Below are 18157 nucleotides of genomic sequence, written 5' to 3'. Positions count from 1 at the left end.
ACAGGATAATATTTGAACATCTGATCACTTCACAGTGATCAGATGTTCACTCATTATCACCATAGATTTTTCCTCTAACAAGAGAGCATTCTTTTCTGATCATTCTTTTCAACATTCCTGATCAGGATGTTGGCTGAATCCAAAGTTTAAAAATAAATGTGTGAAAAAACAATTCATCATATCATTAATTAGCATATATCTCAAGGCAAATGTTACATGTTAATTCAACCAGTAATCATCGTTATTTTATTTTCTGATGTGGATAATTTATGGTTCTTTGTCAAACATTTCTTAAGTGAATACTGCAAAGTACTGTGTGCATGAAGTCAAAGCCTAAAGGTCATAAAATATAATGATTGAAATAAATATTACCTCACAAAACATCACTTGTAACTTCATGCATGTTTAAATTCAAATATGACAATTTACAGTTTCATAACAATGAATTAATGAACCTTTAGCATACTTGTTTTGATTAATTTCTAGTTTTTATTAAAATAAATAATAATTCAGATTCTTACTCTGCTTCAAACTGATTAGGAGTAATAATATCTGCAAGAGGAATAACCTGGTCTTTATAGACAGGAAGAAGTTCAGGTGGTACATACTGTAAAAAAAATTCAATTTGAGAACAAAATCACTAAAGGAGTTTTGAATCCATTTGATTTTTAACATGATAATCATTTTTATTTATTTCTCATGTTTCAAGTATCTGCTCAATGAACTTCCAGATTATCAGAAATTATATTATTATAGGTCCTTGTCTTGTCCTTGTTCAAACCTGATAATTTTACATGAACTCATGACAAGAATTTCCAGTTCCAAGTATATAACTCTCGTAGACAGGCTTATATGTTATTATGCATTATTAAATCACTTAAGGAATTGAACAACGTAGATACGAATATAAATTATATTACACTTTAATAAATATTTCTGGTATTTTGGCAATGTCACGTTGCCATCTTCAAAAGGAACTTACAAAAAAAAGGCACGTGCACATAGGCATTACAACACAGTAACTGAGAATGAAGAGATGAAGCAAAAATGAAGAGATGAAGCTATTGTTCTCCTAAAAGTCCTGATGGTGCCCTCTAGCAGGCTAAGTAGGTGTTCTTGGCCGTTGGGCTGCTGATGTAAGCCTCCCAAATTTGGGACAGTCGCATACAACCAAATTTGTTGAGGTTTGGAGAGTTTCTTAGGGATGAGGCTGATTCCATAAATAGTCTTTCGAATTTGTATTTCTATGATGTATTACTGTAGTTTTCTTCCACCATATTCTGTGGCATATATCCAGAGCATGGTCTGCAAGACCAGAATGGCTGTACTTGTGAAAACAGATGTAGTCCTTGTGTTCAGAAATTCTGATATTCACTGTCCTGCCTGTTTGGCCAAAGTAAGACAGTTTACAGCTGCAAGGTAGGCCTAGGGGAAGTGCTTGGTCTTTAGTGGAGCGGATAAGGGATGTCAATTTTCTGTATGGCCTGCAACAGGAGGTCAGGTCATGTTTTTTTAAGATTTTGATAATTTTTTCCGAGGTGCCTTGGCTATAAGGAATGGTAATGGATTTAGAGTAATCCTTCTTGTGGAGGGGGGGTTATAGTTTGTACGTTTTAATATTTTTTGGATTTTTTTGGGGGGGGGGGGGTAGCCATTGGCTGAGAAAGTGTTGAGGATGTGATTTAGTTCAGTGTTTAGGGTCATGTCATTTGAACAGATTAGTTCAGCCCTGTTGTATAGTGTTTTCACCACTCCATATTGTTGTGAGGGGGAGGGGGGATTTTTGGTGAATGTATCTGTCTGTATGGTGGGTTTTCTCAGTTTACAGAAAACCCACCCATACAGGCAGATACATTCACCAACAATCCCCCCCCCTCACAACAATATGGAGTGGTGAAAACACTATACAACAGGGCTAAACTAATCTGTTCTAATGACATGGCCCTAAACACTGAACTATCACATCCTCAACATTTTCTCAGCCAATGGCTACTCCCTCAAAAAAATCCAAAAAATATTAAAACCTACAAACCACAGCCGCCCCCCCCCCCCAACAAGGATTACTGTAAATTCATCACCATTCCCTACATCCGAGGCACCTCGGAAAAAATTACCAAAATCTTAAAAAAAACATGACCTGACCTCCTGTTACAGGCCATACAGAAAATTGACATCCTTTATCCGCTCCACTAAAGACCAACCACTTCCCCTAGACCTACCTTGCAGCTGTAAACTGTCTTACTTTGGCCAAACAGGCAGGACAGTGAATATCAGAATTTCTGAACACAAGGACTACATCCGTTTTCACAAGTACAGCCATTCTGGTCTTGCAGACCATGCTCTGGATACACGCCACAGAATACGGTGGAAGAAAACTACAGTAATACATCGTAGAAATACAAATTCAAAAGACTTTTATGGAATCAGCCTCAGCCCTAAGAATCTCTCCAAACCTCAACAAATTTGGTTGTATGCGACTGCCCCAAATTTGGGAGAGGCTTACATCAGCAGACCTTCAGCCCAATGGCCAAGAACACCTACTTAGCCTGCTAGAGGGCACCATCAGGACTTTTAGGAGAACAACAGCTTCATCTCTTCATTCTCAGTTACTGTGTTGTAGTGCCAACGTGCAAGTGCCTTTTTTCGTAAGTTCCTTTTGAAGATGGCAACTTTAATCACCATTTAATCACCATTCCCTACATCCGAGGCACCTCGGAAAAAATTACCAAAATCTTAAAAAAAACATGACCTGACCTCCTGTTACAGGCCATACAGAAAATTGACATCCTTTATCCGCTCCACTAAAGACCAACCACTTCCCCTAGACCTACCTTGCAGCTGTAAACTGTCTTACTTTGGCCAAACAGGCAGGACAGTGAATATCAGAATTTCTGAACACAAGGACTACATCCGTTTTCACAAGTACAGCCATTCTGGTCTTGCAGACCATGCTCTGGATACACGCCACAGAATACGGTGGAAGAAAACTACAGTAATACATCGTAGAAATACAAATTCAAAAGACTTTTATGGAATCAGCCTCAGCCCTAAGAATCTCTCCAAACCTCAACAAATTTGGTTGTATGCGACTGCCCCAAATTTGGGAGAGGCTTACATCAGCAGACCTTCAGCCCAATGGCCAAGAACACCTACTTAGCCTGCTAGAGGGCACCATCAGGACTTTTAGGAGAACAACAGCTTCATCTCTTCATTCTCAGTTACTGTGTTGTAGTGCCAACGTGCAAGTGCCTTTTTTCATAAGTTCCTTTTGAAGATGGCAACGTGACGTTGCCGAAATATCGGAAATATTTATTAAAGTGTAATTTCATTTATATTCGTATCTACGTTGTTAAATTCCTTAAGTGATTTAATAAAGTATATAACTCCTTTGCTTCCTACAGCTTAAACAATGAGTTGAGATTAGTTAGTTTACATTATTACTGTAGATTTTTCCTCTAACAAGAGAGCATTCTTTTCAAATACAGTAAGTCATTAATTTTAGTTAAAAAAAAAAAGAAAAAAAAAGCAGTATAATAAAATATTTTCAATAAAATAAATTCAACTTGAAATTCAGGAAGTTGAAGACTATCAGCTGTTAAAAAATCTCCAAGCCAGTATTTATGAAGATGTCACATGGCATGCATTCTTTTTCTTAAATTTGTGTTCATCTGAAATTCCCATATTATAATATAAATCACTGCAGTAATGAGGGCATGGCGAAAGAGGCATCCACCATAGGCACAAAAAATTAAAAAATGTACATTCTAAATTATTGAAGTCTCACATAGGCAAGTCTAGTTCCTTTCTAAAAAACTCCTCAGATTTCTTAGAAAAATTGAAAAATGTCTCATTGCAACCTACAGATCTTATGGTGAGCTTTGATATAGAATCTTTATATACAAATGTACCTCTCAAGGAGACTTTAAAATTACTTGCTGACATCTTTCCAGAAGACATTATAAAACTATTCGATTTTGTAATACACTCTGGATATTTCTTATGTCAAAACAAATTTTACAGTCAAGTAGAAGTAATGGCCATGGGAAGTCCTCTCTCTCCTGCTTTAGCCAACTTTTATTTAGAACATCTAGAAAAAGTCCTCTTCTCATCTATTTTCCCTCAACCATCCTTTTGGGTAAGATATATAGATGACATCTTTGCTGTATGGCTGCACAACAAAGACTCCTTACCTTCTTTTTTAAACTGTATCAATTCCTTACATCATCGTATAAAGTTTATTATGGAAATGGAAGAAAACAACCAGTTATCTTTTTTAGACATTCTCCTCATCCGGTCACCTTCTTACAACTACAGTTTACAGGAAACCAATGTTCACAAGTCATTATATTCTTAAAGAATCAGTCCATCATCGTATAAAGTTTACTATGGAAATGGAAAAAAACAACCAGTTTTATTTTTTAGAAGACGTTCACCTCATCCAGTCACCTTCAAATGCTCTTACAACTACAGCTTACAGGAAACCAACATTCACAGGTCGTTATATTCTTAAAGAATCAGCCCATCATCCTTGTCAAAAAACAGGAATCATAAAATGTCTAATCAGAAGAGCCAAAACTAATTGTTCTACTTCTAATTTTCTACAGAAAGAACTTTCAACTATCCAACAACACATGAAACTCAATGGCTTTTCTGAAAAGAGTACTCAACATCTTCTCGATTCTTATAATCCACCACAAAACAACAAAGATTCAATACGTCGAGTTCCAATTCCATACATCTCCGGGATTTCAGAACCTATCGTAAGAATTCTGAAGAAATATGAGTTAACAGCTATGTATTTACATATTAACAAATTATCTTCCGATTTTCCTTCTCCTAAAGACAAATGCTCAACTATGTCTCTTCCTGGAGTTTATCAAATTCCTCGCAACTGTGATCTCTCCTATTTTGGACAAACTGGACGTTCTCTTGAAAAAAGAATCCAAGAACGTCAATCCTCCATTCATCACAACAAACCTGAAAAATCTGGACTGGCTCAGCATGGGATTGAAACTAACCACAACATCCTTTGGTCAAAAACTCGCCTCTTACATAGATCCCGTTATAAATTTGAACATTTATTCCAAGAAAGCATAGAGGCCTTATTCCATCGTCCTCACCTGAATCGGAATGACTCTATATCTATATCAAAAATCTGGGAAAGTCTAATCAGGATAACTCACTAATTCATACTAATTTTATGTTATTTAATATTATTAATTAACATCTTTATTTCGATCATGTCTCTGCTTAAAAATATTCTCTTTAATACTTAGTGATATAACATCATGCGGCTTGTTCTATTTTTAAATGATTTATTGTTAGTATTCCACCTTGTATTTTTTTTAAAAACTGTTCTTGTAGTGCCACTGAAGATGGTCTGCTATTTCCAGACTGAAATATTTGGTAAATTAAATATCTTTCTTGTGTTTACGTGCTTATATTATTCATAATATATAATAGCTGTGGGAATGGATGACATATCGCCATATATTCTTAAAGATGTGCACCATAGTTGGCTATGCCCTTGATCTGGTTATTTAATGAAAGTCATGCAGTGGGTAAGGTTCCAAAGGAGCAGAAAGAAGGCAAAATAGTACTGCCAAGTATGGTTCTATGACAGAAGTCTCCAACTATAGGCCAGTCTGTATAACTGCGGTTGTGGTTAAGATGTTGGAGAGATTAGTAAGGAATAAAATACAGGATTGGGTTGATAGACATAGCATTCTTTATGATGGTCATCACGGATTTGTAAAGGATAGGACCTGTTTTAGTAATTCACTTGCATTTTAAGATAAGGTAACAAGTGTGTTAGATAAGGGAGAATCATATACAGTGATATTCTTGAACTTTGCAAAAGCAGTTGATAGATAACCACATAAGTTGCTGCAGAAAATGGAAGTGAATAGTATATCAGTTAGACAGATTGGAGATTCTCTCTCTCTGAACGATACCAGAAGTTTGTGTATGATGGAGCAGTGCTCAAAAATGAAAGGTAACCAGTGGCATGCCCCAGGGTTCTGTTCTTGGGGCTCTGCTGTTTGACTTGTTTGTAAACAGCATATCATGTGAATCGAGTGGGGACCTTCAACTGTTTACTGATGATGCAAAGTTGAGAAGAATTATAAGTAGCACTGCCGAAGTTAATTCCCTTCAGGAAGATTTGAATACACTTTTTACTGAGACAAAGGAGTGGGGTTGTAGTTTTAATATCAATAAGTGCAAGGTGTTGCATTTTGGAGTGTAGAAATATAAGGCTGTGTACTATATCAATGGTGCCATACTGCAGGAAGTGGATGAGATTAGAGATATGGGAGTGATGGTTGACAGCAGACTGAAGTTTAGAAGACATATTGCTAGCATTGAAAAAGGTGCACATAGTAGTGCTGCTATGATAAGAAATACTCTAACATGTAGGGATAAGGAAGTGGTTGTGATCTGACCAGTGCCTTTTAGTGTATAAGGCACTGGTCAGATCACACTTGGACTATTGTGCTCAGATCTGGTCACCTGGTTTTCAATGTGATGTGGAGACATTGGAGAGGGTCCAGAGGCAAGTGACTAAGACAATGTCATGACTTTGGAATGCTGGCTATGGAGAAAGAGATTGAAGAAATGTGGATTGCCGAGTTTGGCAGATGGGAGGTAAAGAGGTGATATGATAGAGACATTTAAGTTAGCGAGAGGATTTTATCAGATTAATCCAGAAGGAATTATAAAAAGAGTAGAAGGTGAGAGGGGAAGAACCGGAAGTCATCCCTGGAAGTTATGTAAAAGTGTGATGAAGAAGGGGGGGGGGGGTGGAGCAGATTTTTTAGATGGAGGATTGTCAGTGAATGGAAAGTATCACCAGAATGTGTTGTTAATGCAAAGAATGTTAGAATTTGAAGGTTCTATATGATAATTATGTATTCAGTTGAATGCGCTCCCACGATGAGTCTGCCAACTCTATGGAGGGTGTAATAATAATAATAATAATAATAATTAAAGTTAGAATAATTAATATTATATATGCTTATTTCTTGAAAAACTAACAGTTGCATAACCAACATATGTCTGTATATCAGAATTTTAGCGTTCTCCAGTTTTTTGATCAACTGATGATCTTTTGATCATCAGTTGATCAAAAATTGATCAGTTGATGACCAATTCAAAGATATACAAGTTCAAACAATTTGAAGACTGTCGCATACTGCTAGTTTAGTGTTTTGACTAATTTCTCTTTTACTGCAAATAAATTTATTCAGTTTATTTACTTTCATATGTTATTTGCCATTTTTACTAAATATTGTTACTAAATTACAAAACTGAAATGTTTTCTTTCACATGTTCTTCATGGAGATGCAAATGATATTTTCTACTGCTGCTTATTTTTGTAGTGTTAATCTGTTTATTGATTATTCCTTTTATTAAGCAGTTCAGAAGACTAGTGGATTCATTTTGAAAAATAAGGTGCTATCCAAAAGTTCAAGAAATTGGACCATAAAAAATACTTACTCTAACTCTTAGTTTCCACTCTCTCCTTCAAAGTAGTCCCCTTCTTGAGAATGTAAATAGCAATACAAGTGGTTTTTCCATAATTCTGTGCATCTCTGGAAGTCCCCAAGTGTGTTTGTGTTAAGTACCTCCTGTGATTCTGCCTGAATCTTCTCAATCGTGTCAAAGTGCCTTTTAAGCCAGAATTTCATCTTGGGAACCAGGGGGAAAAAGTCACAAGGATGAGGTACAACAAATAGGAGGGATAGGGAATGACTGTCATGTTTTTGGAAGCAAGGAACTGAGTGAAGTGATGCGCAAGTGGCATTTTGCAGCAATGTGTTTCATGTTCAAAACATCCAAAAAATGCAATGAACAGTTCCATATGACAGTCATACGATCTCACAAACATCATGGACAGTTTGCCTATGATAAGCAAGGATACCTTGTGCACATTTGCAATGTTTACCAGTGTTGTAATGTTATGTCAACAGTCACCCAGAACACTCATCTCTGTTGACAGATGTTTGTCCATCCTTTAAGCATTTGTACCACAAAAAAAAAAAAAAAAAAAAAAAAAAAAAAAAAAGTTTTGCTTTGGCTCATCATCATCATCAAAAGTATTATCATCAAATGCCTTCCTTAATTCAGTAGGCCTCTTCAGCAGTTTTTGTGAAATTGAAGCAAAATTTGACACAGATTCTTTGCTCCTTAAAATTTACCGTTTCAGTAGGAGAAGAAATTCACCAAACCATTAAAACATGACATTGCAAAAATGCACATAACACAAGAATGCAAACTCTCAGCTTGCCAGATGTCAGCATATTGATTTGCCCTTATAGTGGTGGAAGGCCCAACTAGTTCATATGTGCTATTCAAATTCACTGACCTTTTGGGAAGCACTACATGTAATATCATCTGCATAAAAAAACAGCTGAATTTAATAATACTTTCGACTTTTAGATATGATTTAATGATACTTTCCTGCAATAATGTGATCAATAAACCTGAACAGTATAGAAAGCATGCATCTTTACACCTGATTTTACATCCAACTATCTCCTCATCCCTGGTTCCAGCATTCCCTCTCTCTGACTGTTTCCATTCTTACCTCTTTTATCATACCCTCTCTTCTAATCATTCCCATAACTCTCTCTCATTCCCTCTCTTCTACTATTTCCATTCTCGCCTCTTCTATCATTCCGATAACTCTCTCTCACTCCTATTCTGATTCACCTAATCTCATCTTTCATACTTCTCATCTCATTCCCGAGACATTCCACCTCCTCTTTCAACTCATCTCTCTCTCTCTGCAAGTTAGCCACTCTTGCTCACCATTCATCCTCCCAATCAAGACAATCTCCAAAAACTCCACAATCATTCAAGCCTTCCACACTTCCCACTCTTATTTTTTCATTCATATTCCGCTCGTCATTCTCACCCTCTATCACACTACTCGTCTCTCTAGGTTGAGATTCTCCTTCCCCAGATGCAATGAGGTCGGTTATCATAATATCGTAATATAATAACTCACTAAGTTCGTCCCATTTCCTACATTTTATGCATGTATGCATTCTCCCCCCTTCTCTCGCCCACCACATATCCAACTGCCGGGATGCATACATACTACAGAGGAGAGAATGGAAACAGTAAAAGAGAGGGAATGAGAGAGTTATGGGAATGATAGAAGAGGGGAGAATGGAAACAGTTGGAGAGAAGGAATGAGAAGAATGAGAGGGAATGCTAGAACCAGGGATAGAGTGATGCCAGGACAGTATGTAAGTAGGAGAACACAGAGAGAAAGGGTTAGAGGAGAGAGAGAGAGAGTGTGAGCGATGCAAGTGAGCAATCAAATAACAGAGTGGTAAGAGGTATGATGTATGGAGACGCGATGATCCGTGATGTACAAGATAGGATGCCAGAGGAGTGTTTGCCTGGAGGAATGATAGAAAGTGTGGCTATGGCAATTAAGTGGGGTGAAAGCATGGATGAGATGATTGTGATGGGCACGAATGACTTGAGAGGCAGTGTAAATCAGGTGGCGAGAGATCTGAGATTCGTGCTTGAGGTCGTACAAAAGAAAACACAGAGAGGAATGATAGTGTGTGTGTTACCAAGATATGATAATGACGAGCTGAGTAGAAGAGCAGTAATAATGAATAGCATAAAAGCCAGAATGTGTCAGAAGAGAAAGTTGGAATATGTGGATGCTTGGAGAGCATTTGAAAACAGAAAGGAGCTGTATGCGAGAGACCACTTGCATTTGAATGAGGAAGGATGTAGGCATCTGGAGACATTGCTGTTTTCTGAACAAGTCAATCTGTCAATGCAGGGAAACTAGAATTCCCAGGGTGGATGGTAGCAGGGGTGGGAATGGGTGCTTGGGGGAGTGAGGGAGACGATATCAGGTAACACTGAGTCCAATGGAGTCTGGAGGGGGATAATGATAGGTATAGAAGCAGTGACATTTCTATGCTTTATACTAATGCCATGAGTATCCGAAATAAAGGAGATGAATTGGTGGTGTTAATTGCATCAGCCTGGCCAAAGATTATTGGGATCTCTGAGACGTGGTTGACGGAAGATGATATAATAACAGGAATAGAAGTAGCAGGGTACAGCATTTTTTGGTAGGATAAGAAGGGAAAACATCGTAGTGGAATACTGCTTATGATAAGTGATGACTTATGTCCTCTAAAAGTGGAGGCTTCGGAAGGCAGTGACACTAATGGTTTTGAAAGCATATGGTGTGAGGTAGAGGTGGGCAAGACAGGATACCTAGTGGGATGCTGCTACAAGCCAAGGTGCACAGAGGGTGGGGAGCAGATGTTTAGACAGTTGAGCTTTTGGCAAGTGCAAGAATGATTGTTATGGAAGATTTTAACTACAGAAGTATAAGTTGGGAAGAGGAAATACATGTAGTAATAAGGGAACAGAATTTCTGGAATTCTTGAGGGACAGATGTCTTAGGCAACATGTAATAAGGGAACAAGAGGTTCAAGACTTTTGGATTTGGTCATAGCATCAGAAGAGCTGATAATAACTGAGACGACATCTCCCCCCCCCACTTCTTGGACAGAGTGACCATATGGTTTTGCCTTAGAAGATGAATAGACATGCAGGAGTATCAAAGAAAAGGAAAAGTATGTGAAATTATAAGGCAGGTGATTATAATAGTCTCAGATATCATCTTGGGGCAGTTCCATGGAAGGCAGAATTGGAAGGCCAGATATCATTAGTGCATGGGAAATTGTGAAGGAATATTTGTTGGCAGCAATAGTCAGCATATTCCACAAGTGAAGAAGAGGACACAATTTGGTGTAAAGTGGATGACAAACGATATCAAACAGGAACTGCAAATGAAAAAGAGGTTATGGAAGAGATATAAGGAGAGGGGTGGAGGAAAGATGCATGAAAAATATACAACTCAGGCCAAGAGAGTGACTAATATGGTAAGGAAGGCAAAACTGGAATATGAGAGGAGACTGGCACTAAGATCCAAAGATAATCCTAGGGAATTTTTTAGCTATGTGGCCAGTAGGAGGAAAAATGATTGTGGAAGAATGACATTGTGAGATAAAAATTGGAATAGAGTGACTGCTGCAAAGGGCATAGTTGTTCAATAAACACTTTATTGGGGTATTTCATCTTGGAGAAGTAAGTTTTAATTCTAGAGGGATAGAGCAGGTTCAAGGTTTAGAGGTGCAAGAGGAGAGTGTGTTTCAGATACTGAGTACTCTGGATGTCAATACAGCAGTCGGACTGGATGGAATTTCACCACAGGTTTTGAGAGAATGTGCTAAAGAACTGAAAGTTCCGTTGACCTGGCTTTTCAATGAAAATCTGACTATTGGAAAGGTACCCAAGAAATGGAAGGAAGGCAAGATAGTGCCATTGCATAAGGGCGGTAGCAGACTGGATGTGCCTCTATAGGCCAGTTTGTGTTTCATCAATAGTTGTTAAGATCTTGGAGAAATTAGTGAAGGACCATATACAGTATTGGGCAGATGAGAGTAATGTTATCTGTGAGAGTCAACACGGATTTGTTAAGGGGCACTCTTGCTTTAGTAACATGACTTCCTTTTATAATAAAGTGACGAGAGCAGTTGATGAGGGAAAGGCATATAACTGCAATTTTTTTGGATTTTGCAAAGGCATTTGAGAGGATGCAACATGATAAGCTGATGTTAAGTTGCAGCATATGAGTTTAGATTTGGGGTTAATCAACTGGATTCAGGATCGGCTGTCTGACAGGTATCAGAGAGTTGTGTATCGTGGGGCTGTATCAAGGAGGCAGAAGGTTACAAAGTTGCAAAAGGAAGTGGGGTCCCACAGGGCTCAGTAGTGGGCCCTGTATTGTTTAACCTTTATATCAATGACATTGTCAATGGACTGCAGGGGGATATTCAGTTGTTTGCTGATGATGTGAAGCTGGTAAGGGTTATTAGCAATAGCACAGATATGGTAGCCCTGTAAGAGGATTTGAATAAACTAGATAGATGGGCAAATGAATGGGGATGTCGGTTTAATGAAGCAAAATGTAAAGTCTTGCAGTTTGGGATACATCGAGGGGAGGCTGCATACTCGATTGGAGCTGTACTGAAGGAAGTAGGGGGAGACAAAAGATCTGGGGGTGATGACTGATAGAAAAACTGAAATTCAAGGAACATATTGCAAACGTGGTGAAGGTAACCCAGAGGATTGTTGCAATACTGAGAAGGACAATGGCCTGAAGAGATAAAAGAGTTATCGTTCCATTGTATAAGACCCTGACAGACCACACTTAGACTACTTCTGGAAGACTACTTAGACTACCTCTCAAGATTTGAAGGAGATAAATTAACATGGAAAGGGTACAGAGGTGGATATCAAAGATGGTTTCAGGACTGTACAATGTAAGTTATGAGGATTGGCTAAGGGAATGCGGACTGCAGAGTTTGGTAGATAGAAGAAAGTGAGATGATATGATTGAGACTTTTAAACTGTTGAGAGGTAGTTACAGGGTTGACACTGGTTCTTTTGCTTGGTGGAACAGCGGGAAAGAGCAATCACAAGAGGGCCATCCCTGGAAGTTGCAAAAGGAAGCTGTGAGCTAGAGGGTGAGGAGTGGTTTCTTCGCCTGGAGGGTGGTTGAACCATGGAATGTATTGCCTGATAGAGTAGTGAGAGCAAGAACGGTCAATGAGTTCAAGCAGTGGTATGATAGACTTTGTGTTTCCTAGGAAGGACCTCCGACGATGAGTCTTTTGACTCCATGGAAGCCTAAATAATAATAATAATAATAATAATAATAATATATCCTTTAATTCTAACAGCTGAATTACAAGTTAAATATAAACTATGTATAATGTCACATTAATGCTCTATAACTGTAGTGTGTGTGTATCCGATGACTTTCATTCAGGTACACATTTTATTTTTTCATATTAGGTGACTAAGCAGTCTAAATTTAAAAAAAAAAAAAAGGAAAGAAATTGGATTAATTAAATGTCAGTCCACCCCCCCCCCGTTTATGTAACAGTTTCTTTTAATACTGTCGCAAAATTTAATTTAGTGCTATAATTAAATTTACTTGTTTGACTCCACAAGAATGTGAATAAATCATTTGTAAAATGTTATTGTCATTAAAATGTTTTGTAATTTTAGTTCATGTTGTAAAATACTGCTAATATTTTGTAATAGTAATGAAGACAACAAATGGAGTTGACAATAATCAAGGACTGCACTATATTTCTGCAAATACCAGCAGCTTGAAGATGGTGCATGCATGTGCAGATTGGGAGAGCAGTCTCAACAGTGAAGAAACATGGCTGAATAATGTGGTTATGAGTGCCACATTGAATATTTATTTTTTTCAAATGGTGTATGACTACCAGAAAATAATCTAGGAGAAGGCCTTGAATATATATATATGAGGGTGGTCTGAAAAGTTCTCGGCCTTGACCATTGATGGCGACACTATCGGAAAGATTTTTTTTTTCTAAGTTCGTACATCTGTCATAAATATCCATTTGAAATTGCAAGTCATTCTATCGAGTAGCTTGTTTTATACAGCTATCTGAAGCAAAAGTGTTGTCTGTATCCCTTGAAATGGATAAAATTGAGTATCGTGCAGTTATAAAATTCTTTGTAAAAGAAATTCATTCAAAGTTCGTAAAAGTTTATGGACACTCTTCGCCTTCATTTCCGACAATTCAGAAATGGGCTGCCGAGTTTAAATCTGGCCATACCAGCCTTAAAGATGATCCATGTAAAGGACGTTCAAAAAGTGTAACAACGCCAGAAATCATTGATCAAGTGCAAGATATGGTATTGGATGAGCAGCGAGTCAAAGTGTATGAAATTGCTGAGACTATAGGCATTTCAAAAGAACGTGTAGGATATATTTTGCATGAAGAATTGGCAATGAAAAAGCTTCGCACAAGATGGGTTCTGCACTTGCTCACGGCAGATCAAAAATGCACTCGCATGAAAATCTCTGATAGTGCTTGGAGCGTTTTAACAAGAATAAACCTGATTTTGTACATTCGATTTATGACTATGGATGAGACTTGGATTCACCACATTACACACCAGAATTCAAACAACAGTCAAAACAGCAGACAGAAGCAGGTGTTCAGCACCAAAGAAGACAAAGTCGGTTCCATCAGCAGGAAAAGTCATGGCATCAGTGTTTTGGAATACTAAAGGCATTTTGTTTATTACTTATCTTGAAAAGGGTAAAACAATAACTGGGGAATATTGTTCCGATCTTTTAATCAGGCTAGATAAAAAAATTCAAGAGAAAAGACCTGGTTTGCAGAAGAAAAAATCATCTTTCATTCGGACAATGCACCTACCTACAAAGGTGTTTTGGCAATGGGAAAATTAAGGAATCTGTAGTATGAATTGTTGGAACATCTATCCTATTCCCTATTGGCTCCCTCTGACTTCTATCTCTTCCCAAAACTAAAACTCTTCCTCGCTGGTCAGCGTTTTTCTTTGAATCAAGAGGTGATTGCAGCTGTAGAGGGATGTTTTGCAGACCTTACTGAGAACCACTACAGGGAAGGGATAATGGCACTGGAATAAATCTATTAATCTTAAGGGAGATTATGTTGAAAAAAAAAAAAAAAACTAATTTTGTAATTATAATTTTCTTTTTTCATTGTTAGGCAGAGAGCTTTTCAGACCACCCTTTGTGTGCGTGTGTGTGTGTGTATATATATATATATTTATTTATTTCAATTCATTTTTTATAAAGGAATAGATAGTAGCTTAAGTTTTGGAATGAGCAAGTTTAGTTTTTTCCTACTGTTTGTTTATATAACCCCTTAGTTTGTTCCTGTCAACATATGAAATTCAAAACAGAGCATTATATTTCAAATAGAAAAATATGTTTTTCTTCTATACAGTATTTCTTCATGATAGTATGTATATTAAAAAATACTAAACACAAGAAGAAACTATTATTCAGATAAAGAAAGAAACTATTGGAAGTTTTTTCACTTGGTTTAATCCTTTATCCATGTGTAAGCAAACAAGTTTGCACCTGAACTATTTTAAGGACTGGTGCAAGTGAAGCTTCTATATACAAGTTGCCCAGTCCTGAAATTACTTCAGGTGCAAACTTGTTTGCTTACACTTGGATAAAGAATTAAACGAAGTATATCATTTCTTGGTCTTTAATTTATAGCATAACAAAGTGAAAAAACTTCCAACAACTATTCTCTAATCCAGAGTATTTTAATAATAAGGTGAGAAACTGTTTGGCAACTCATATATAAAATATGACTTCTGCATTACTTCAACCTTCATATCACCCCTGGGTCTGGCGCCCACTGACGAGACTTCAATAAAGGTTGAAACCGGTCTGGGTAGTGACCCTTCCTATAATACATAGCATTATACATACCCTTAAAGATATGTGCTTTGCATTGTGGGATACTAAGGCAAGTAATGTGAAGTTATAAGCTTCTATATACGAGTTGCTCCAGTCCTGAAAATAGTTCAGGCGCAAACTTGTTACACTTGGATAAAGGATTAAACCAAATATATAATTTCTTGGTATCTTTAATTTAAAGAAAGAAACTGAATTCATGTAATGAAGATTTGTTTAGACAACTGAAGACAACAGATGTTCTATGGTATTTAATTAAATAAATGCAAACTTGAGTTTTCTGTTTCAAATTATGAAGGGCCACATTATATTTTGTTGTCAATGCATTTATATTGTGTAGAAAAGCACAGCTGATTATTTTTTTTACACATAATACAGTTGCACATTGTATTCAAAATAAGGATTATAATTTAAAATGCATAAGTTAATGAGTTTAATTAAAAAAAAAAAATACCACGAATATAACATGTTATAGTAGCAGTTTCTCTCACTTCATAACTGAAGAATAATCAGAAATGCTATGCATGCTGGAGAATACACGAGCAGAAAGAACATGATAACTAAGTAAATAGCTGGAGAGTGAGCTGTGTGTAAGAGAGAGAGAGATATGGGGGAATTTTTGGAACAAAGTTAGAAAAAGTTCCATTAGTAACAGTCTTTCATAAAAATAGATGAGTAAAAGTAACATAACTGTATCAAAAGTAACAGTTGTGAAAGAATTTAAAGAATATCTGGAACTTGATAAATAAATTTTCTCATACAGAAGGAGAAATATTCATTGGATATTAAAAATTTCATTATAACAGTAATGATTTAATTGCTGTTTCAGAGAATAGATGGAGCAAGTTGATCTTTAAAGGTTTATCATTTTTCCTTGGAAATCCTTCATACAGGAAGAGAGAAAAGGTTATGAATCTTGAAGATGAAAGTAGAAAGAAGGAGCGCTTTTCTGTGACTTTTCTGGAAGGAATGCTAGAAAATCGACGATTCTATTGTCCAAGTTTGAACTTTTTGTATCTCTTACTATGAATAGGAAAACTACAGTTATTTTCATAAGGGAAAGTGGTTTTCAGGATAAGGAACTGTTTCCACTGAAGAGATGAACTATTTTTTTCAACTGTTATTTGAAAAACGGTTCAGTTTGAGAGAAATAGCTGTTCTTTTTAAGCTGGCATATTTTGAGTCCAGATAAGATGTGGTTAAAGTTCAAAATAATGTATATTTTTTTAAATGTCTCTTAGTATTATTAAACCTTTTTCATTTTTGTATATAAAGGTGTAAAGACTAAATTCACTTGATTATTATGAAGTTAAGATTGAATTTTTAAGAATATGAGCGAGTTATCACAGCAAAATCTAGGATTTTACTTTTGTGCTTAGATTTCTGTACTAAAATCTGATACCACTGGCAGTCTATTTTTACAACTAGCATTCTGGAGTAATAAGAATTTATTTATATTGAAGCTACAGAGGTAGGATGACATTTCTTTATTTACAAAGAGTGTTAATTCTGCATCAGAGTGGGAAGATTCCTTATTGGAACTGAATTATATTAAAAGTTATAGTTTGTTAGCTATAGACTGGTTTAATCCTTGAGATTATTAGTAAAGGAATTTGTTTTCTTTGTTTTGTTTGGTGTTAAACTTTTTTTTTTGTTCCTAAAATAAAATTTTAAATAGTGAGTGTAAGACAAAGTGTATTTCTTAAAAAATATTTTAAGAAATACACTTCAAGAGATATAAGTTTGTGAATTTTTATGTAAATATTTGTATAATTATTTAATTAAACAATGTTTTTTTTGTATTACAAGTGAAGAAGATAAGTTCATCTTCATTTGTGGTATACAATCTGTCATTGCTATGAACAATTTTTTCTTAAGTATCTCCCATGCATCTATGACCCCTCTTGCCTGAAATTTTTTCATCGTAATGCTGCAAGCTAGTTTCTAAGTCTATGATAGTAGCCTTCCTTATAATTCCACATAAATTCCTTCTGTTTTGATACCTCCAGATGCCTATTCATCCTCCAAGTCAGGACTACATGGTCACTCTCGCCAATGGGGGGACAAGTATGTCATCTCATTTCATTTTTTCATTTAATTTTACTGAAAAGTAACTATTTTTTTTTTCCATTTTGTCATCAGAATTATCATCGCTATTAGACAATATTCGGCAACATTTGCAAACTGGTGCAAAATTACTTTCATCACGAGAAAATGTTTGTGATGCAACAGATAATGATTCATCCACCTCCAGCCTACAAAGCGATCTACAGGATGTACAAAAGGAGAGGAAAACTATCAGCACACAGGAGAAAAAGTCTGCATTCACTCGTAAGGTACGTATAATATTATAAATTTTTGGTGATCAGAATGGGATGTGTCAATGAAAATCAGCACAAATTAATTTAATGATGTTTATGTTTAATTAATTAATAATTAATAATTAATGATGAATTAAACATAAACATCATTAAGTTAATTATTAATTAATAGATTACAAAATAACCAAGGTGTTCCATGAAAATTTCAAGATTTGGGAAGTGTTCTGTCGTTGAAAAAGTTTGGGACACCGCATAACTTCAAATCCACATAAAAAGAGACTGAGTGTACTTGATAGAATGACTTGCAATTTCATATGGATATTTATGACAGATGTACTAACTTAGAAAAAAAAATCTTGCCAATAGTGTTGCTATCCATGGTCGAGGCTGGGAACTTTTCAGACCACCCTCATATACACAATATTGTCCGGGAAGCACAGTAATTGAAAATGCTGTCAAATTGGAATTTGGAAATGCTACT

General features: G+C 36.3%; 1 protein-coding gene across 1 annotated transcript in view; it reads right to left on the bottom strand.

Moving 5' to 3' along the window:
* Pdxk (pyridoxal kinase) overlaps positions 1 to 18157 on the bottom strand; it is a 185010-nt gene that overhangs the window by 50907 nt on the left and 115946 nt on the right. Inside the window, exon 6 of the mRNA XM_090411801.1 lies at positions 522 to 607. Coding sequence (XP_090267927.1) covers positions 522 to 607 — 86 coding nt within the window. The remainder of the gene's footprint in view (positions 1 to 521; positions 608 to 18157) is intronic.

This window comes from Typopeltis vanoorti, chromosome 22 (assembly GCF_054136105.1).
Source record: "Typopeltis vanoorti isolate ZY-2024b chromosome 22, IOZ_Tvanoo_1.0, whole genome shotgun sequence".
NCBI lineage: Eukaryota > Metazoa > Arthropoda > Arachnida > Uropygi > Thelyphonidae > Typopeltis > Typopeltis vanoorti.
This window is presented reverse-complemented; position numbering and strand designations above follow the sequence as displayed.